Source organism: Manis pentadactyla, chromosome 2 (genome assembly GCF_030020395.1).
Source record: "Manis pentadactyla isolate mManPen7 chromosome 2, mManPen7.hap1, whole genome shotgun sequence".
Lineage (NCBI taxonomy): Eukaryota > Metazoa > Chordata > Mammalia > Pholidota > Manidae > Manis > Manis pentadactyla.
Genome location: NC_080020.1, coordinates 61,590,034 through 61,614,252, shown reverse-complemented (window position 1 = coordinate 61,614,252; position 24,219 = coordinate 61,590,034). Strand labels below are relative to the sequence as shown.

The following is a 24,219-nucleotide window of genomic DNA, read 5'->3' as shown; positions in this document are numbered from 1 at the left end:
GCAGAACCTAAATTTAATTCAGCAAGATGAAGACACACAGGGCAAGAGCAACAGGTGCACAGAGAGCAGCAGAACTGCTGCCCCCATATATTTTCCACTTCGTACTCCCCAACCCCAAAGCCTATTCATTGGGCCTTTATGGTTACTTTCCTTTAATCTCATCGATTCATTTGCCTTTAAGTAAGAATTAGCTATCAGCTATGTAAACGTTACTGTGTAAGTTACTTCACTGTCTCTCTCTTGAATATTTGAAGTTTAGTTGGTTCTTTCTCATTAAGACTAAAAGCTATTCAACTTGAACAGACATAGGTCTTTGACGGAGGAGGAACCATTCAGGGCACATACAAAAGTTCTACCACATAGCAGGACTCTAATGTGTCAGCAAGGTAATAACAAAGGTATAGCAGAAGGTTTAATTTCTTTAGATATGATGGAAACTATCCTTTCTCAAAAACTGAGAAAATGCCTTAGGATTTTACTTTCCCTTAGGCCCCTGAAGTGACATTCTCAGCATTATACAATTTGGAGGAAATCATTGTGACAATCAACACTAATGTGAAAAAAAGTGTAATAATATGCAACTTGTATAATGTGATTTGACTGGCTCTCAAAATAAACCATGGAACAATATTTCCTGCATAAATCCACAAATATATGCTGTGCTTAAATATGGTAATCAGAAATCCATGTTGGATCACAAATGCCCTATTTTGAAGGGAGAGCACACTCACTTATTAATACATAGAGAGGACATCATTCAGCCTATTAATGGGGACCAGAGAAGAGCCCTGTCTGTCCAGGATGTGCATGGATGAGGACAAGCTGGCAGAGGGATCAGACTGCCACAGTACGGTTTCCTTCCACTGAATATTGGTTTTCCTAGGGCTCTATATAGTTTTAATTCTTTTCTTGTCTCTCTGAGTATTCTTCTTATTTCCTCCATGGAATGTGAAGATATAAGTGTCTTATTTCTGAGAAGTCAATCCAGGTATATGGCTCCACCTGGAACCTGCAGGAAGCAGAGCTTCAGCCTGTCGCTGGCCAACATGCTTTCCAATTCTTGGTTTTTATATAAACACATAACTAATAGGAACTATTAAAGGGACTTTATGGGATACTTGATTCAATAACCTTCCTCAGCAAACTCAGACAGTATCAAGTCATGCTCACTGTTTAAAGATTCATTATTATACATTGTCTTTTTATTTTAAATTCACAACTAAGTATTTTAATGTCTAAACTTGAAATTAAATTAAAATAGCTTTATGCAGATTAATTCAATACATACTATGCATATTGATCAGTATTCCTTTTTTTTTTCTTAAAGTTCAAAAGAACAAGGGGATTTCTAAAGTTATTTATGTACTTTCTACCTCTCATTACAGGATTGGGTCTTGAAAGTAGAAAGGCAATAAAATAACCAAAAGCCTGTAATGAGTATAACCACTGAAATAAATTCATAAATATTCCTGTAGCTCTTAAATATAGCAGTATAAACCTTTGTTCCGAATACTAAATTTCAGTCTTGTAATTTAAAAAATGATGAAAATAAGTTTCCTTCCCTGGCCAAAGTGTTTAAAATAATTATTTTTCTTCTGTAAAGCACTGTAATAAATATTTTTGAAAATTCATAAATTTCTTTCTCTCTCTCTCTCTAGCTATATTATATTATATATTATATACATATATAATTTTCAATAAGCATAAGAAAAAAAGGCTATGTAAAATTAGGGTGATCCTCTGCAGACTAAATTCATGTGAATGGCATGTGCATGCAGAAGAATTTGAATCAGACCAGGCTGCCAAAAGAGTCCCCAGTAAAAATATAGGGGACTCTCTTGATATAGACCATTAGTAACCTCAGGAAACTGAGTTCATCATTGTTATTCAGATGGATTATTTTGGAATTCTAGTCAACTCAAAGTCACATACTGAAAAGCAATTTTAATAAACAACTTTGAAAATGGAGACATTCACTACAAATATGCTTTCTGTTTTTTACATCTCTCCCTTTATATATAAAATACTCAAGATAATAATTGACAGATAACACTAAGTTACTAAGGCAACTTCCATAAAGTGGCAAAGATGAATTGTAGATGTTCAGTCTGGATGTTCCCAAGTGTCACTCTTCATTATTATGATTTGCTTCCTTTCTAATCAGAATTTAGTCTTGTATTTCACTTGATCAACACCTTAGGTAAAACTTAGTAAGCATTGGTTTTATGATTTTGTGGATACTTGATACAAGTTGGTTCCTGATCTATACCAGTTATTAATTTAAAAACTGCTGGGAAGACAAGCTATTCAGCTCCTACCCTCATTTGAGTTTCAAGCCTTCCTTATTGGCATGATTTTCCTCCATTTTAACATAAGCTGAAAGGTGAATATGATTTTTGGTCGTGTCCAGATTGATTAAAATACAAAATTCTGTATTCCATTCTGCTTGCTGCCCTGCTTTTTTATTGCTCTTAAGAACTAACCACGAACCAAACTTTAAAATCTTTTATTTAGCGCAGCTTTGTCTTTTGTCATGATTCCATTCTCCATCCCTTATACCTGTGCCCCAGTCCCCACCTTAATGAATACAGGGCTTTTATGCTTCTTTTCAGATATATAAACAGATGAATAAATAATCTTTGCACTCATGAAATTTATAATATAAATAGAGAATAAATTGAACCATAATCATACATTCTGATGATTGTTCTATTAGAGACATATGTCCTTATGAAGTGAATACAGAGAAAAGACACCAAGGTCAATCTCAGAGAAAGGAACAATAGTGAGGAATTGTGCCCAAATAAAACTTAACTTTAAACTGAGGCATAAAAAGGATTAGAAATGACCCAGATGAAGAAAAGAGAAAAATGCATACCAAGGAGATAAACCAGGATATGATATGTCAATGCCACTGAGTGCCACAAAGGCTTCCTCACTCCTCAAAAGACATTCTAGATACTTCACAGAGCCTTTTTGTTTCAATGAGAGAACCAAGAATTGGAAAGCAAAGGGCAGTATGGAAACCACAGGGTCTTGTTTGAGCCATATATCTGTGAATGATTTCTCAGATATAACCCACTTGTATTCACATTCCATAATGAAATATGAGTGATGGGAGCTGCTATGGAATAATACTGTGACTCAAAGGTAACCAGATTAAGATGTCAGAAAATACTGCAGTGCCAGAAGGGTGGGTATCAGAGTTCTCAGTAATAGAAGAAATATTCCATCATAAAAATATCATGAGGTTTAAAATATTTAGTATGCAGTGTCTAGCAACTCAAAAACATTAAAGAAGGACACATGTTTTATAAATATATATTACAGCTGTGTTGCTCATTGGCTAAAATAGAAACCATATGGAAATGTTTTTGGCATAAGACTAAATTTATAACATGTAATCCATTTGCAGAAAGCATTTGAAGTGAGTGTCTCCATTTTCAAAGTTGTTTATTAAAATTGCTTCTCCTTATGTGACTTTGAGTTGACTCAATATTCCAGAGCAATCCATTTGAATAACAGTGATGAACACAATTTCCTGAAGTTTACTAATGGTCTACGTCAGCCTACATTTTTACTGGGGACTTCATTGGCAGCCTGGTCTATTCAAATTCTTCTGCAAGCACATGCTATTTAACATGAATTTAGCCTGCAGGGGATCACCTTAATTTTACATAGCCTTTTTTCTTTAAACTCATGGAAAACTGATAGATTTTCACATCTAAAAGAGGAGTACAGTAACAAAAGTCTGAGAAAAGCTATTTCTGTGTTACTCTTAAAATTGGAGAAAAAGTTGATGCTAGAAGATGTATGAAAATACAATCTGCTTATTTGTTAAAAACCACATAAAATAATATATTGTAACAACACAATTAATGTACATTTCTCTTCTTTTAATAGCAAGATATACTCGACCAATGAAATATATTACAACGGAGTAGCAACTAGACAGAGAAGAGGTGAAGTAAAGATGTTACTTGATTTGACTTCTGTAAGGGCTGTTATTCCTATCTCTATGTAAATCCACAGGCTAAGAATTATGACTTTGATCATTACATTGTGAATTAAATACTCAGCTAGTTAATACACTTCATGTCAAAAGAAAATATCAATGATCAAGCAAAACCTTGGGGAACTTAGGAAGGTATATTAAGTGATATTCCATTGTTCAATGTAGTTTTATTTAATGACAAAAATGAAGTATACTTCTCATGAAATATGCAGATTCATTAAAACATTATCTTATGTTGACTAAGAGGAAATAATTAAAAGTTAGTCACTTACAGTAATAGTATAAAAGACTACTTATTCTTCCAGCACAAGATGAAATGACTAGGAATAAATTTCAAGATAGCACAATAAATATCAATAACATAAATATAAACAGGGAGACTTTTGCTATATATTAAGCATGGCAAAAACAATTTTTGAACATTTCAAGTGATAACAAATTGAACATGACAATCTCTCATCATTACAAGGAAAGTCAAAATATTATTGGTATTATGTTGGACATATGCAAAAGGTCTAGCAAAGCAACTTGCATGGCTTAAGTTGTTTCATACAGACACACACATGTAAACATATACACATATATGTACACAGATATATATATACTATTAGTATATTATATATTTATATGTAAAGTGTATTAAATTATATGTTATATAGTAAGTATATATAAAATACTAATTATATATTAAATACTGTTATGTTTTTGTGTGCATACAGAGCATATATGCTTTCTATTTTCTTTTTCATATTTGTAACATATAAACATTACTCCAGAAAAATTTTCCATAATTTGCATTTATAAAAAGAACAATTTTTTGTAAAGGTTGAATAATTGTAGAAATCCAAAGAAAGAATAAGTTCAATAGATTAAATGTCCCCATAACAAACTTATATACCTATCTCTTCTATATTTGTATACATATACACATACATTAACATACATACATATGTATATGCACCTGTATGTACATATACATATATACATGCATATACAGTATGTTAATATATACACATTATGTATATGTATTACATATATACATAATACATATATACATTATGTATATGCATGATATATGTATATGTACATATATTTGAGTGTGTGTGTATTTTTATTATCAGCAGAAAACGTTTAGATGAGGATGGGATAGCTTAATTATGATCTTGAAGAATAGGAAGAATATTTAAATTCCAAGAGAAATGACTGTAAAGCAAGAAAATTTTGCTAAACTACCTCAATTATCATGATGCTCAAAAAGTTAAATGACCTCTTTTAGGTTATAGAGAAGACATTTATGAAGATGTTTATAAAAATTAAGTACAAATGTTTAATTGTGGTGGTTTGAATACTCACTTGAGTAAAAACAAAGTACAGAACTCAGAACTTAAAGAAATCTAAATGATTATTTATGTCAATACCCACATTTTAAAGGATACAAATCTGAGACTCGAAGAATGTAAATAGTCTTGTCCATAGAATAGGAGAGGTTTGTTTTGCCTTTTCTTGGAAATGGAACATCTAAATTCTTAAAAATTCTCTAAGCCAGTGTTCTAAGTTTGGATCAGTGTAAAAACACATTTTAAAGAGAGAAAGAATATTTCCCAGAACTTGCAAAATACATCTATGAGCTCCAACTTGAGAAACACTGTTGTAGGTCATAGATTGCAGGTGCTCCAAACCTCTCATGAATGACAACAAACTCCACTAATCAACAGAGGGTTTGAAATTCTATGAACTGTTTTCCTGAACTGCATTAACCACAGGGTTTCAGAGAGATACAAAACAGATACTTGAACAGATCTTTGGGGAGTTTGTTCTTGCTTTCATATCATGTGAATCTTCCTTGTTTCATGAGCATTCACACTTCCTTATTTTCTTTGAGTTCTAGGAGCTTTGTATAGCACAAACATTATGTTGAAATACTGCATTATGTGCATTAATGTATTAGCTCTATTAATCCCTTAAATGACATTACCTTTCACATACACCACGAATACAAATGTCCATTGTATTTGAAAGGAACTTTAGAACTACTTTTTATATCCTGGGCCACAGTTTAGAATTCAGTCACTTGACACTTGAGGGGGAATATGTAGATGTATAAGCAGAAAAGTAGTAAGATAAGTTCTTTTTGGAAAATTCAAAATCAGTCTTGTCAGAAACACCTATAGCACAGTAATCAGAAGAAAACATATTAATTTCAACAGGGGTCAGAAGTTTGGCAGTGTTGCTCTTTGGAATAAAAGGCTTAGGAGTTAGTGAAATAGTTTGTAATTATAATGGTTATGGAAGAAAAGTGGATAAGACAAAACATAAAGGTAGAGTATTGATGAACTAATTATTAAAAGGCTCTGTATTTTCTGTTAAATATCTGTAAAAACATGTATGAATTCACTGTTGTTAATCTGGATTCCAATTTACTGAAAATACTCTATTTCTACCATGCCTCATAACTTGTGTTTTGATGTTGGTAATGAATAGAGAAATATAAACCAGAATCCAAGGAACAAAAGTACTAATTGTAAAGTTTATATGGAGGTAAAAAACCTAGAATAGTCAACATAATGTTAATGGACAGAAACAAAGTCTGAGGACTGACACTACTGGACTGCAAGGCTTACTATAAAGCCACAGTAACACAGGAGAGTATAGTATTTGTGAAGAAGAGACCTTAAACAGATCATAGGAACAGATAAATAGCCCAGAAATAAACCCACATATATATAGACAACTTATATTTTGGAAAGAAACAAAAATAATACAATGGAGCAAAGATACTCTTTTCAACAAATTATGCTGAAACTATCAGACATCATGTACAAAAAAAAATGAATCTAGAAACAGATCTTACACTCTTCACAAAAATTAAAAATGGATCACAGATCTAAACGTAAAACTATAAAACTCTTAGTACATAACATAGAAGAAAACCGAGATAACTCTGGGTTTGGTGAGACAATATCAGGAGAATTAGAAGACAAGCCAGATGAAGAAAATACTTGCAAAACACATATCTGATAAAGGATAGTTATTCAAAATATACCAAAAAACTCTTAAAACTCAGTAACAAAACCAACAACCTGACTAAAAATGTGCCGAAGACCTCAATAGACATCTCACTAAAAAAGAGATACATGTGGCAAATAACATATTAAAAGAAGTTCCACATCATATGTCATCAGAGAAATGCAAATTAAAACAACAATGAAATATTATTACATGTCTATTAAAATGGTCAAAATGCATAACACTGAAAACATAAATTGTTGGTGAGGATGTGGAGGAACAGGAACTCTCATTCATAACTGGTAGTACGGTAAAATGCTACAGCTGCTTTGGAAGACAGTTTGTCAATTTCATACAAAACTAAACTCATCATAAGATCCAGCAGTTGTGCTCCTTGGTATTTACCCAGGTGAGTTGAAAACTATGTCCACCCCAAAACCTGCACGCACATATTCTTAGCAGTTTTATTTATAATTGCTAAAACTGGAAAGCAACAAGTGGGTGAATAAATAAACTGATACAACCCAGCAATGGCATATAATTCAGCAACTGAAAAGACAGAGGAAATTAAGTGCATATGACTAAGTGACAGTAGCCAGTCTGAAAGGGCTATATACTTACACATGATGCCAACTATGTTACATTTGGGAAAAGGCAAAACTATGGAGAGAGTTAAATTATCAGTGCTTGCCATAGGTTGGTTAAGAGGGAGAAATGAACAGAAAACCAGGATTTTTAGGGCACTGAAACTACTCTGTGTGATACTATAATGGTGGATACATGTCATTGTACATCTGTGACAGCCCATAGAATGTACAAACTAAAAGTAAAAAAACATTTATTCTTCAGAGTCAAATTGTAATTACCAGGAATTTTTGTAACTTAAAAAGCATTGCTTATCCTCCAAATGTATGTATTTTATCTAATTTTGTTGAAACTTCATGTCAAACATCAAGAGAATGAATGCTGAATAATCATGATCTAATTATAAAAATGCAATTTGTGGGTAGAATAACACAATCAAGAAATGGTCTACAGACTTAAACAAAGAAATGGTAAATCCTTGAAGGAAGGTATCTCAGCGACAAAACCAAACAAAAACACCTTACCCCAATCCTAATTAAAGTATTTGAAGCAAACTATTTTTAACTCTGGGTCTGAAACCCTTTTTCTTTTAGAACTTCCAGCCATTGCATTTAATTGGTCCCCTAAACTCGCCCTTCCTTTCCATGCTCACTGATTCTGCCCTATATCTTTATCATCTTACAAGTAACTTAATCAAAAAGCCTAATCGCTCTCGCACCTCTACTTGCCAGTGCAGAGTCTGTAGTTACGAGACATACTCTCCTGAATTCACACATCTAACTGCATCATACAGGACAAAATTGATTCTCTTCCCTCAGATCACAAGTTATTTTTCCAACTTGGTATTCTAATGCTCCACAGTGGACTCCATTATTCCCTAAGTTTACCATTTACTTATTTCCTTGCCTCAGCTCACTCTAATGATGCAAAAACATTTCTTTGGTTCTCTCTCTGTCTGTCTCTTTCTGTCTACATCGCTTTTCCTCTTTCTCTTATTTTCCCTGACAATCACTATTCTGCTTTAAAGTCTAGTTCAAACGTTAGACTTTTAAGACTTCTCAGATAGCCTGAGGGACAATTCTACACTCTTTCATCACTTATCATTTATCATGACAATATGACCTCACATCATTTGTTTATACCATAGCTAGTTGAACAAAACTGTTTTCACTACAAAAGCTATGCATTCCTTTAAAACAATAATCAGTCGTCTTTGTTTTTTTTTTATCTACAGTATCTAATCCTCAATAGATGTTCAAAAATACATATTATTGCTTATCTTTATGTATTTTACACACGTTTTCATGACTGAATTCGGTCTTTTCGGTCATTTGCCACTTTTAAATAGGAATTTATTTCTTAGGTTTTCCTTCTGAGCTTATGTTAATAAAAGGGAAATGTTGACTTAATAAAAACGACATCTGTGACTTCTGAGGAGAAGCATTAAGGCATATTATCTCAGCTAGCCTTCTGTATGGCTAGTAGGTCTCTTATCTACAGATGGGACTTAATTGCTCTTTAAATACATCTAACATTTATGCTTCAACAATATTGCCCACTAGCCATTTAGCACTTCCAGTGGTAATTTTCTTACTAAAAACGATCAGTTTTACTATGAATTCTTATTACTCTATAACACAGCAAATTATAAAAATCTTTAGTTTGTTCATGCAGACAAAAGTAAGTGCCAAGTTCAAATACTTGCTTTTTCACTAAAGAGAATGAGCTAAAATAACATAGTACAGAAATAAAACTCAAGTTGGTGAATGGAAGAGCTGTTCTAAAATAATGGAGACATATCCATGGTAGATTTTACGTAGGCTACTTCCTGTCCAGGGAAAATGTTTAGTTATATGTTCCACTGTGCCAAGGACAGACTGGTCCTTTCCAGACACTTACCCTCTGACAGCATGAATAAGCCTCAATGATGGATAGGCAGTTCGCACTTTCAGTTTATTCTTAAGGATTAATGCATTAACCCACTCCACGTGCTTCTCTCCTCCTTTGACCATGAACGCAGGGATCCAAAGGACACTGTCATTCAACATGGAAAGTCTATGCACAAATTTTATTCTGTCACTCTCATTCCGAAAGCCTCCAAATGCTCTTTGTACAACTGATGGATTCATGGTAATGAAATCTGATTTAGTTCCCACATCTGCAGCAAACTCCACCACAGGAGCTAGATTGCACCTGAAGAGGAAAAAATTAATGGTTAAATGAAAAATAAATATGAAACATTCACTCCTAAAATGGCTTGCATGAAAAGAATGGGGAACAAGCATGTTGTTTTATCAGGTGGATAAAAAAAGCATAATCTGCCTGATAAAATTATATTTTTCAGTAAGTCACTATAAATTTAGGAATATTATCTTCAATAATGATGTGCACTCCTATTATATGGCTCAAATTGTAATTTTTATTAATTCAACCTGTTGTCTAAGAATACTCTTTGCTGTTATCTTCATAAACCACATGATGAATTCTTAATAGATGAATTCATGATGGTAAATTTGCAAGGGCTCTGTTGTCATGCAGTAGGCTTTCTAAACAACATGCTATTCTACAAGGAAGTAAAAGAGCTTAGACCTGATATTCCAACATACACTACTTGTGAAGTTTAAGTCATTTCAACAATTTTATAAACATTAGTAAGTAGAATATGACTTTCTGTTCCCTGAAGTTTAGGGAAAAGTATAATTCCTTAGAGCATTTTCCAAAAATACATTTGTAATTATCTTCTATAAGCTTAAATGGGAAAGAAAAGCAAGAAAAATGGAATGATCACTTTTTATATGACTTTTCTGAGATGTTAAATAATGCAGAAAAGCCCTTGTAGGACCAAATATCTTTCTATTCCTTTTGAGGACACCTTAAAAAATGCCTGTTTTCCCTGCTAACAGATCATGTGTTCTCTGAGGAAGAGGGACGGAATTTGTTGTCTTTTCCTCTCCACTGGAGCTCCAGGGCCTTACACAGTGCCTGGGCATGATTTTATTCCTATAATCTTTTATTACACAGAAGTTATGACAAGCACCTTGAATTTTGACTTCAATTTGTGAATGCTTCTTTGATTCTGTTACATAGATCTTTAGGTACTCAACTTAAAAAACAATTTACATTTTTTTTTAATTTGCTAAAAAAAGGCAAGTTTTAATACATTGATAAGTGAAAAATTAGATTTTTAGAAAGCAAGAATTTTCTAATTTGGAAAAAATCATTCTAATCTATTTCATCTACATCTTCATGAAAACACACACACACACACACAATTCCTTCTTTTCTTTTTTCTTTCCTTATATCACCTTTCAATGGAAGGGGGGGAAAACTGATTTCCTCTTTCTGCATTTTTACAGGTTTGATGACATGAAAGTTTCTCACATTTTTCTTCCTTGTGCATTTTATCACATTTAATTAAGCTCTCAAACAAGTTAAATTTAATTAAAAAATAAAGTCTGTGCCCTGCTGTTAAAATATGGCTTGTATATCCTTCCATATCTCTCTTAATTACATCTTATTACTTTCTAGATCTCTGACACATTTAGCTACCACAACAAACATCTCACACAGTTAAGCAAAGTCTGTGTTATCTAGAATGAGTTACTGAGAGAAAACAAACAAAAAAGAACTTATTATTTAGAAATAAAAAATATCTTCAAGTTATATCTTTAATCATACCCACCCACTTTATTATATGCTAGAATATTTATTTGTCTTTATTATTCATGCAGTATTTGAGATAAAATATTATTTATTCCCATCACAGTGAGAATATTATGAATGGAACTGCACTGAAAAATAACAGCTACATGTGAACAGAAGCCAAACTAAACTTCTTATGGTGGAACTCATGAAAGATCAAGACACCATAATGTTTAAAATCCTAAAGTGCACTCACATCAGCTTTAAAAATAGTCTAAAATTCTAACCAAGCTGATTATAAGATGAATTTGGACACTGTGGTGAAAATGTATTCTGATTCTTCTTCCTCAGGTAAAAGGAATAGACAACACTTGTTAACATTATAGTTAACATGCTCCTGTCAGGGGAGATGGCTTCAGACATATCTCTCTGCCATAACAATTTTTTAGCAATTCTTTTCAGAGGATATACACCATAGAAAAACAATATTTATACTTCATTTTCTCTATAGCTGTAAAAATAACCAGAGCCAACCCAGTTAAAGAGAACAAAAATAATAACCTACTGCATTATCTTTTCAGGAAAAAAATTCCTTAGTTAACTCTTTTCATTAGTTTTTCTTATCACATATTTAAAAGTCATCCCATGTTTGGCAGCACCCACTCTTTCAGGATTGACTCAGTATGTTTCTTAAACGTGATTGTCTGGCCACATATTTTAAAAGCTAATAAGATATTCATCAGTAAAGTTGGGTGTTGAAAGACAGGTACTTTCCACTTTGGAGGCAGAATATTTCTGGAGAATAGGGTTGATCTAGGGGACAAACCAAAGTATTTGATGCAATCAAGAATGTTAAATGACTATGGTGCTGACTTAAAGAAGACAAAGAGATCAAAGAGTAGTCAATCCACATGAACTTTATTGTAGTTTTTGTTACCTAAGTATAGACCAACCAGGCTTTGTGAGGGATGGCAATAGAGGTAATTAAAACAACATGAGAGAAGGACATATGTAATATAAGCTAATATTGGCTCTAGGAATTCAGCTTGTTCATTTCCCTTGGACTGACTATGTCTCATTTTTCACTGGAAGGAAAGATTAACATCATGTCTATAAGTGGTCAGTAGATTACTCTGTGGTTAAGACAGATATTTAGTCATATAATTAGCTGAATGCCACATAATCAGAACAAGCATTAAGAAACTCAAAATAACCAACCAGCTGTGTTGCACTCCAGCAATTCAGTAGACTTTTGAACTTCACAGAATTACTAGGAGCAATACTGCTGATAGAGTGAGATTGTGAATAGATTTGCAAGCACACATTCTTCATCTTCCTTTTTAACTCTTGTTAGGGATTATAATATCCAAAAGTAGCAAGATTGTGTAACAAGCATTCATGAAGTAACACATTTCATGTTATTGTTAATGTCACAAAAATAAAGAGTGGGCAATTTTTTAATGATGGAGTTCTGTGAGTTAAAACTACTAAGGGCATAAGAATATTCAGTATGCTCAAGCTCTATTTCTTTAGCCAAATTAAAATCTTTTGTGCTGTCCAATTATTTTTGACATATCAAGAACATGAAAACATATACACTTAATTAGGTATGTTGGACAAACTCCCTGTTCACTCTAAGCTGCACAGTTTTGAATTTATTTGTGTTTATTTTCCATCATTGATTAAAAACCTACAGCAATGCAGCTAAATCTACTTGTGCTTCTGAAATTTCTTCTGTGAATTCACACTAAATATGATTGCCTCTCAACATCTAGTCTCAGACTCCCAGAATTGAAGCATATTATACAAGGCCACTCAGCCATTATATTCCCCAAATCTTGAGCAATTATTAAACAAAGAGTTTAAAGTACCTAAAACAAAATTAATATTCACACCTCAGATTTCTTGGAGGAAAGCATTCTCAAAATGCAGGCAAAAAGATTAAATATCTAATCAATGTGACTTTTTGAAATATGAAATATAGGATTAATAGTTGATTCAGATGTGGTATACCATTATGTAGTAAATTGAGTGTAAGAAATAGAGAGGAAATATGTTCAAAATCTACATTTTCAGTATGGTAGATGGACACAAACACACATACACACACATATCACATTTTATGCTTGCTGATAACTAATAAAAATCTTCAAGTTAACAGAAATAAATACAAATGACACATATCATGAAAATAACTAAGTGACTAAACAGAAGAGAAAATTTTTTCACAGACCCAGATTTGTTTACATTACTGGCAAGGGTGGAAAGAATAGTGTCATATTCTTTCTAGGGAAATCACAGAATGAAAAAAAAAATCAAACTCATTCAGGAAGGCAAAGATCTGAATACTGAGAAATATGTTAGACTTTGTCACTCCTATACTTCAGCCCAACAAAAATGGAGTCATTGGGCAAACTTTGTACAACTGCACAGATATTAATAACTTAGGTTTTTGGAGGTATGGAGAAAGGTATGCCAGCAAATGGATATAGCATTTACAATAAACTGAAATGTGAAATATGCACCTAATATATATCCAACTTTGACTTAAACTTTAAGAAATAAAAAGCACTCAGCTTAGTCTCTGCTCTCAGTCACCCTTTCAAGTAGCTATATGGGCACTGGCGTTTGCATCCCAATCTGTGTGACCTCAGGTAAATTACTTAATCTCCCTAAGATTCAATTTTTTCTATAAATTAGGCTGTTAATGCTGACTGGAATGCTATTGAGAAAGTTGTATGAAACAAAATATCTGAATTTCCTCTCAGAATTGTGTAAAGTTGGTAATAAATATCTCATGCTAATCTTTTTTACATGTTCTTCCATTTTACAACCTATTGTAAGAAGCAAAAGAAATGCATGCAGGCAAATTAAAAAGCATGTCAGACTGGAAGAACTTACTGAGCAACAGTGTGGGGCAAACAAGATTTATTTATATCACATATAATATACCATTTTGTCTGGAATTTAGCTTACTCCCCATCTGCAAAACAAACTGGGGCTTGAATGGTTGGTTGAGTCAATGGTTGGTAGCAAACATCTTGAATATTAGACAAAACAAGTCTGACTCCACAGGCAGTGTGAAAACTTGAGAAGTCCACAGACATTGTCAAATGTACTGTAGAAGATGACTGTGATACAACTGCTCAGGAGAAATTAGAATAAGGTCCTACAATTTGGAATTTAAAATAGTTCATCTGTAAGGTAGTGAAGATCTTTTAAAACAATAATAGGAAGGAGAATAACTAGGTTTTATTCAGCACTTACTATATGCTATAAGCTTTTATTGGCTTGCATGTAGTGACAAATGTACTTCTCATAATAATCCCATGAGACAGGCACTATCATCATGCTTCCCCACTGATGAAGAAACTAAGTCATGGTGAGTTGTACACATTTACATAGCTTGTAAGTAGTAGAGGCAGGTGTTAAGTTCTTAAACATTGTACATCACAATCTCTGTGAATGAAAAGGCAGGACTGGACCACAGAACAAGCTTAGAGAACTTGGGAAAGTCCAGTTGCATGTGAATGTGATAAAGCTGCGGCTTTTCTCACCTCATTGATTGCACTGATTCGCATGTCTGTTCTGAAGGACTCCTCCGCTAAGGTGGAGCCTTCCTCCTTCCTCACTCGCCTATAAACACTCCTCACCAGAGGTGGGGTCTTGGATGCGAGAAGATGACAACATTAGGAATCACCAAGTTTCTTTGAACTATCGTTGCAATAATTTCCTAAGTATTTTTCAAACTATTAGCAAGACCCATTGGTGGGTGATGGATTATATTTGGGGTTATTAATCAGCAATTTTTCAAGAATGAAAAAGAACATAATGGGTTATAATACAAACTGACAGGGCTCTTTGCACATAATTTTAAAATTTTTTTCAGATTTGTGTGTATGTGTGTATGTATGTGTAATAATAGTAGCAGTGGAAGCAATAGTGGGGGTATACCATGATGTGAGTTGTATTTCTTATTATGTGTCTTAAACAGAATTTTAAAATATTGCCTTCACCAGTTATTTAACACAAGCACTCCAACTCTATCACTCTCTGTTTCAAGGATGATATTATCATATTAAAGTTTTATCATGTTACCATCCTCAACAAAATTTGTCAGTGATAACAGTCCTGGGCTTTCGTAAGTGATGGGCTTGTCTGTACCCTTTCCAGAATTTTCTATGTGCCCACTGCCTTAGATCTGAATAGTATCAGACTATTCGATGTACTTTTTTGGCTGTGTTCCTTTAGTTTTGATGATGTCTCTGCTGAAATGACTTCATTCTCCAAGACACCGCTGAAAAAAATCATAATTAAAAAAAAAACTCAAAGATTAATATCCATTCCAATGCTCTGCGATGTAATTTATTTGACAGAACTAATCCCTTGCACTGCACTGTTCCAAAACACTTACTTATATGTGTATCCTGCCATGTATGAAACTCTATCATATTAGTTGCTTGTATAGGGTTAATATCTTTAATGACATTAGTAGAGCTAACCATAATAAAATGAACAGGGCTCTGTGCATTCTGTGTATATGAATTGAGAATCTATTTACCCTGGTATTTGATCTCAGTTTTCTGGCAGCAGCACTGATGCTTTACACCAGGTCCTGAAAACACACAGGCCATGGGACAGAGGTTAACGTAACTTTGAAAAATAGGTAATTTTGCTGAGATATTTCCCCATTTAAAGGAGACAGCATCTCCTGGGCTGGTGATGAAAAATGCCAAAGAACACGAATCTACCAGGCTGTCAGATTGTGAGCTCTGCACTAAATCTTCTGATTCTCTGTATAATCATATCCATTTTTATTTTTAATGTGTTAGTTCTGATAAACATGTTAAAGATGTCCCATTTGAAAGTATGTGCTTTGAGAAGTGAGCTGAAAAAAACAAAAAGTACTAATAAATATGTTAAGCTGAAAACTGTATTTTAACTGCAATCATTAAAATGTGTCTCGTTAAGCCATGCTAAAATAGACCAAAATTGAAAAATAAATAATCCTCTTAAGTTGGAATTATTTAAACTAAAATAAGCAATATGATCTGTTTCACTGATGTACCTATTTTAGGTAACTAGTGTTTTCTGCAAGCAGAGCCATCATCACTGAAAACAAGTTAGGAAAGTAGAGAGGTTCTAAAGGCTTAGTATTTTTTCACTCTGACTTTTTTTTAAACATCCCTAAGTTAAAGTTTATTCATAAGGAGAATTGGTACATAGGGACAATGAGTGGAAAAAAAGAAACTACAATGTTTAACATTCTTCCAATTGCCAAGATCCCTCCCCCTTTATTTTATTCAAGTATAGTAGCTTCAGTTTGTGGTTTGTAAAAATGAAACTCCCAGTTCTCCCTAAACAAAATGCTGTTCTGCTTTTTGTTGAACATCACAAAAACTACTGAGATATGCTTAAAAGGCTATTATACATTAAAGTTGCCCAATATTTAGAAATCGTCTCACCAGATAATTCAATAATAAACAGAAATATCTTTAACATAAAAGGCACTAAATTAAGCATTCCAAATAGTAATAGTTTTCTTAAATTACATATAGAACATGCCTGGAGAATCTGCAAAATTACAGCTCAGGTCAAGGCATGTGTAAACAAATGTTAAAAACTGAATAGGATTATTATGAGTGATCTCAATCATTGGACTAATAATCATGAAGTACACATCTACACAATACTTTGATAGGATGATGTGCACTAATAGGGCATGAATATCCACAAAACTATGCCATTCCTGGAAAGGGAATTATTTTTCCTGTCCCAAGTTGAACTGTCTTAAAACTTAGTTTCATTCATTTTTATAATGAATTCCTTCTGTCTGTCAGCAATGCTTTGTTCCTAGTTCTATTATTACTGTTACTGTACCATTTGGTTATTCCTCTCTACATGTGTGTCTCCTCCATCAGACTGCAAACTCCAAGCAGGTAGTTCATGTAATTTATCTTTATGTCCCTAATACCTACTGAAGCCCATGAGAACCTGGCACCTAGCGGCTGCCAGATAATTATTTGTTGAAGGAAGAGATACATGTTGAATTAATGTGACAAGAAATTAATGGAACTACTGCTTCCATTTTTTAATTTCAAGTAAATGTTTTTTAACACTTTTTAATAATCATAAGTGGCAGCCATGCATTTATGCTAAAAGTTATACTTTTATATTTAAAAGTACTCAAAGAATAACTATGGGATTCTAATTTTGAACTTCTTTCCTAAAAAATTCATGACTCAAGTAGAAAAAAATTGCTCTCGATTCTTTATAAGATCACCATGATTTTGACTCAAGACTGTGTTGTTCAGTCTAATCATTTACATAATTCACTAAACATAATAAAAGCTATCATTTACTACCTTATTCCAGATACTATATGTACCTTACTTACTCAACCTTTAAAGAATATACATTTAATTGAGTGTCAGTAATCATATTGTAAAATGAGGAAAAAAGGAGTTTAGTTTACAAATTTTCAGAGCTTGAATCTGAACCCAATTTTGAATCAGAAACACTACAAATTCAAACTTTATTGTGCAATACTGTAGTGTCAAATTATTTTGATTATTCAAAATACATATTCCTTTCTCTCACATAGTGTCATATACTGTTTTTCTCTCACACACACAAACAAAAAACTTGACACCAATGAGAGAATACTCAAAACTGCAGACTACAAAACTATAAATTGAATTATGTGTTTGTTTAAAATCAAACTATATTTCATGTTTAAAATCATTCAGGTAGTGTTAGAGCTGAAAACACGAGCCCAACTCTCCTAACTCCCAGTATATCACCCTTTCCATCTGTGTTCTAGACTTTCAACATAATTTTTAAAGTTAAAGTTGTTACTATTCTCAATTTATAAGCAGTATTTGCGTTCACTGCATGAGGACACACACACACACACACACACACACACATATACTCACTAACAATCACAACCAAAAACAGAAGTGAAGCTAATTCTCAAACATAGAACACTGTAAGTGTCCCTCTAAAAGGTAATCACTATTAACATTTGATACCATATTGAATACAGTATTCTTAAAGTTTCCAGTAAAGTGTAAGTCAAGTAATATATTGCAGAGTTGGCATTTGGTGGTTCCAAGAATTCTGGTGGTTGCCAGTGAAGTAGATTTGGAAAGTGGAAGGTTTTATCTCCCAGCAAAATGTCAGGGTCCTTTCCAAAAACTATACTAAACAATGTTGATGTAAAACAACTTATCTCCCTTTTGATGTTACTTGTATTTACTGGTTCTTTTTTATATATTTTGTAAATACTGACTTCCCAAGGCCCTGACATTACATTTACAATAATCTGTATGCATCATTAAAAATTATCTCTTTTTTTTTTTTTGCTAAGAAGTGGTACTCTTCTCCTAATTTTAAGCCTTAATATCTGTTTGCATACATCAGGAGCAAAGGCAACATTCCTGGGCCAAGGAAACAAAAAGTCAGATTAGAGGATGTAGTATTAGGTGGAAAGTTATATCCATAAGTTGACTGATGAGAAGGAAATTTATTCACAAAACATGGCAACCAGAAGGAAAAAAACATTCAAACAACAATGCAAATTGACAGCACCTTTTCCAAAGGTGTCTACTGGATCACAAGAAAATAGAGTCACAGCATTTCAGAACCAGAAAGGAATTAACAGGTCTATCTGATTCAACTGCATCATTTGCTTATCAGGAAAGTGAAACTTGAAGTGATTTATATTACTTGTTTAAAGTCACACAGCTATATTTAGCAGCCATGCCAGCAGGAGGATCCAAGTTTTTGGACTCTCAGAGGAATATTATTTCAATTACACTTCATGGTAGAATACATACTACTTAGCAACAATGGCATTTAAATGCAAATATTTACATCTTCTGTGTACCTAGGTCACAGATATAATTTTCACACATGAATATACCACAAATACTCTAATCCTAAATCATCAAAAAGAAGAAAGATTTTTATTTATTGAATAACTAATTGGTACTTGGTTTATACTAGACACTTGCACACACATTATCTCATTTAATTTCTATACCCACAAAAAATAGAAAATACTTTGCATTTCATATTAAATGTAAAGAAACTGGGGCTTAGAGAAGTAAATAAATCACTTAAGATTGAATATATGTGTTAAATGAAAAAGCTGGAACTTGAAATCAGATCTACCTGATTTAAGGATTTATCTTATTTGATTGAGATGATCAAATAGCTCCCTTGAGAGAAAAGGTCTTGATTCTCCTGCTCGCTTATCTGTGTTTAAAATATTTTCATATGCTTTTAGCACACAATAAGTACTTGATAAAATAAATCCAGAGATAACTACTTTTATAAAAACTATAAAATTCCACAGATCAAAAATATGAATAAAATATTAAGTAAAATTAAGATAGAAAATATGTGTATCAAATATCACAGAGGTAATGTAGCTATCCTTAAAATATGAAGTGGTTACCTTAATCAATAAAAATTTTCAACATCTTTCTAATGCTCTGGACTGGTTCCCTACCAGAAATTTAGTTGTTTGCAGTTAAAATACTTGAGTTAAGGACAAACATAGTCTTTGTGAGAGTGGAAGGGAAAGAATTAAGGCCACTTGTGTGGGCACGTAGGAAAGTAGACATATTTTTCTCCAACAAAAGAGTTTGTTTTGCTATAAAAGAGTTAGCATTCACAGAAGGTCAAGAAGATGATTTAAAGTTTGTCATAAATTATCCACTGGTGGAGAACAAAAAATTGAGTTATAAAACTGCATTGTGTCAGTCAAATAAAGTCAATTCCCCCATTTTTTTATTTTTGAAACATATCATCTGTTCTCTTAGGAAGCTAGATCATTGAAAGAAAAACACTTTTATTTTATTACTTTAGTTTCCTTAGGAAACGTATACCTTCACTACAATTATTTATACTTTTATGTTCTCACATTTTATAGGCACTCCTATCTGAGCAGTGTTCCTGTGTTGTTGTATTTCATATTATCTAATATATTATTCAGTGTCATATATACACAAATTTGATAAATTTATGGGAATGTTTGTCTTTTTGTTTATATCTGACACTGAGAATTTGCATTTCTAGTCAATGGCTGTGGCTCTCAGGAGATGCAGTGATTAATTTTCAACTACAACATTTAACTCAAAAAAGATGTGCTTTAGTATCATTCATTGTTAGTTTGGCTTTACAGTTTATGCACTTCTTTACTGTATTCCCATCTGATACTTAAAAAAATCCCTTTTAAATGATAGGCCTATTATTAATACTAATATCACTGGGCAATGGAAATACTGATGTTAAAATTTTTAAATATTTGTCCAATATTATGTTCTAGTAATTTTCAGGAACCCAACTTTTCTGATCCCCAATATGTAGGACATTTCATTATGCTACTTTTCTTACTTCTGCATTTTCTTTTTAATTATGAAGGTTTTAATGACCTTTACTTATATATGACTCTTCTTACATATTAAATTGGAATTCACTATTGTATAAATTCTAAAAAAACAATACATGAACGCTAACCAAATCTTTCTCAAATCCTACATTAACCTCCTCATTCAATAAATACACAGCATAAACCTCAATGTATCAATTTTCATGCTAGATCCTGAAGATACAGGCTAAATAAGTCAGATATATTTGGGGAGTTCCAACTTGTCTAGAGAATGTTGTCTAGGCATATTGAGATGTCCAGCACATCTCAGACCTTAATGCACATGAGAATCACCTGAGCACTTGTACTCAAATGCACATTCTGAAGCAGCAGGTCTGGTGCAAGTTCTGAGATTCTGTATTTCTAACAAGCTTCTAGGTGATGCCAATATCGCCAGTTCAAAAGCACCATTTGAGTGGCAAGGATTTACTTATATGAATATGTATATATTTAAATGGTATTTTAATTGATCGCATTGCTTTTAGGAAAAAGAGATATGAACCAAGAGGAAATTGGAGGGACTTGGTCAAGAATGGCAGGAAGTGAAGAAGTTGGTTAACAAAGGAAAAAAGAAGCAAAGAGAAGAAAGTGGCCTAGGGCAATGGAAAGATGGGGACAACATAGAATGGAGAAAAGGAAGGTACAAAAAAAGGAGTAAACAAAATTTGATTTGAACTTCCAGCTACTAGAGCAGAAAAAAGAAAGTGCTGTTTAGCTCTTAAGCATGTCTGAAACACTCAAGGCATGCTCACTACTTTTAGTCTCTGTTTGAGCACAGTAAAGAGTGGCAGTTGATAGCCAAAAATTACCAATTGCCAATTGCAATGATTAAGTAATCTCTTCCCCAGGGTCCTCTACATAAAGTCAAAGACAGTACAGTGTGGGGCCAGGTGTACTTGTTATCTGACTGCTTACAGTCTCACTTCAGCACTGATAGGCAGTCTGACATTTCCTGCAATCTCCAGATAGCCTGGAAAATGGAAAGAATGCACCATCACTTTTCCACACCAATGTACGGAAGAGAAGAAAAGGGAAGGTGGAATGAGGTTTTCTCTCTATCACCTCACAACATCAATATTAGGAAATATCTGAACATTTTTAGTTCTGATTAGAAAACCAATACTGTTGTGGTTATGAAATTCTTGAGTACAGACAGTACAAATATTAGAATGTACTTTGTTGTAAATAAATATAGGAGCAAATTATCTGAAAAACTTGAAGAATAACTGCAGGGAAATTTGAAAGCACTTCACATATTGTTTTGCAAAACCCAAGACAAGTTTCCTCATTAGAAACCACTATTGTTGGGGTTATGAAATTATTGAGTATAGACAGTAAAAATATTAGAATGTACTTTGTTGTACATAAATATATGAGCAAATTATCTGAAAAACTTGAAGAATAACTGCAGAAAAATTTGAAAGCACTTTACATATTGTTTTGCAAATTCCAAAACAATTTTCACCACTAAATAATTGTGTTCTTTAAGATACACACTGTTACAATAATTTCACAACTACAAAGTAAAAATTTTAAAAGAGAAAGGATTCAAAAACTATTTTAAACAGATTTCAGGAAGGTAGTTTTGTAAACCTATTCTACTTTGCCTGTGGTGATATATAAATGATATATTTTGTCCTCTGATCCTAAATTCTTGAAATTTTATAGCAAACTTTTAGATAAGTAAGTATAGATGGGGTAAACTTTGAGGGAGATTTTGTAGAGACAATTCTACTACCTGTGGACTATGTGAGTAGATAAGTTGTAACACTCTAGTTAGAAATAGTTTATACAATAACCTCCAGTTTCTAAATTAGAAAACTAAAGTATAGAAAGGTATACAACTTCATCCAATATCACCCATTCTGAGCTCTACTTGGACTCTATTCCTGTGCATTCATTCTCCCTTTTTCTCTCTCTCTGCCACCTCACAACTGGTTCCCTCCCTCCCTCTTCAATAGTTAGCATACGTGAGGCCATCCAAATATAACAGATGGAAATTAGTATCATAGGACAATTTCCCAAGTGCTTACAGTGTTGTGTAATTAGTGATCAAACTTCTGTGTTAAGTGATGAACTTTAAAATGTGTCATTTAGAAGAGTTATTGAGGTTAAATTTGGCTCAGAGATGGTACTATTTAGAATATCCCATAAATTGTAGAATATAAAAGTGGGTCGGTTCAATTATCTTACAGTACAGCTATAGTAGAAATCACCATGCTCTTTAGACTGAGTTGAATATTCTTCCACACCTTGTAAAGGTGACTGCATCTATTAGTGGTTTAGCTAATTCTATACAGTGCAAGCTGTTTGCTGTGTTCTGGTTAGTGTATGGCAGGTTGTCGGCCAGTTCATGGCATAATATATGACACTTATTGTCACTTACAGTGCTCCATGATATTTAAAAATGCACTGTGTGTGATATGTAAAGATTAATTATCTATATAGACATATTCTGGAATATTTCAAAAACTTCAGGTAAAGTTCTGAGTTTGAACAGTCTCATTCAGTACTGTAAGCATATCTTAGTCTCTCTTTCAAATATTTTGTAAATACTTTTGCATAAAGTGAAATTATAGAGCTCGCCATAGACAGGTATTTCAAATTTATCATGTGTCTTCAGAGACTTTTTGTTTTGGTGATGATTCCTAACCCCACACAGCCCAGGCTCCCTCAAGGAGGAATATAAGATAATCATTTCTATAATTGTGCATCTCACTTGTGACTGGAGCATGGTTGACACTCACAAAGGTTTGTTATATATGTGTAAACTACTGTAGTAAACTATAAGTACCTTTGAAAAAATAATGTTTATCTTTTAACAAATTATTTTCATTTTAAATGACTATAAGAATAATAGTAAACAAATGTGTTTCAATGGATAGAATTATAGTCAATGTGGCACCTAGATGGGAGAAGGGCTTTAAGGAATTGTTTGTGGAGGCCTCTAAATTTATTGGTCCTCTAAGTACCTGTGCAAAGGAGTGTTTCACAATATATTTTTTCATTCTTTCTCCTTACACACATCATTACAATTAATGTTAAAATTGTAACATTAACCACCTAAACATTTGGAATGTCTTTTTATTAATAAAACAAAGCTATTGTTAGGCCTAAAACTGCACTTAATTTTACTTAAAAACACCATAAACATAGATGTTACTGGAAGAAAAGAATTTATCCCATAGAGGAAAAAGAGAATATTGGAGACAAAATTATAGATCCCACAGAATGTTGTTTTGCATAGATTCTGGCCTGTGCCTACTCAATGGATGCAGAAGCACATACAGGGAAGTCACAGTTTCCTCCAGTTTCAAGGTCGTACATTCCAGAGAAATCAAAGCTCCTGTATCTGAGAAAGTAGGCCTAAGTGAATATTATTAAAATGATATGTTCTCTCCAGCCATTTGCGACAACATGAATGGACCTTGAGGGCACTATGCTAATTGAAAAAAGTTAGGCAGAGAAAGACAAATATGGTATGATACCACTTACATGTAGAATTTTAAAAAGTCAAACTTGTAGAAACAGA

General features: G+C 33.0%; 1 protein-coding gene across 1 annotated transcript in view; it reads right to left on the bottom strand.

The window, feature by feature from the left end:
* Window positions 1-24,219, bottom strand: part of ST8SIA4 (ST8 alpha-N-acetyl-neuraminide alpha-2,8-sialyltransferase 4) — a 79,512-nt gene that overhangs the window by 37,109 nt on the left and 18,184 nt on the right. Inside the window, 1 exon segment of the mRNA XM_036925785.2 lies at window positions 9,506-9,799. Coding sequence (XP_036781680.2) covers window positions 9,506-9,799 — 294 coding nt within the window.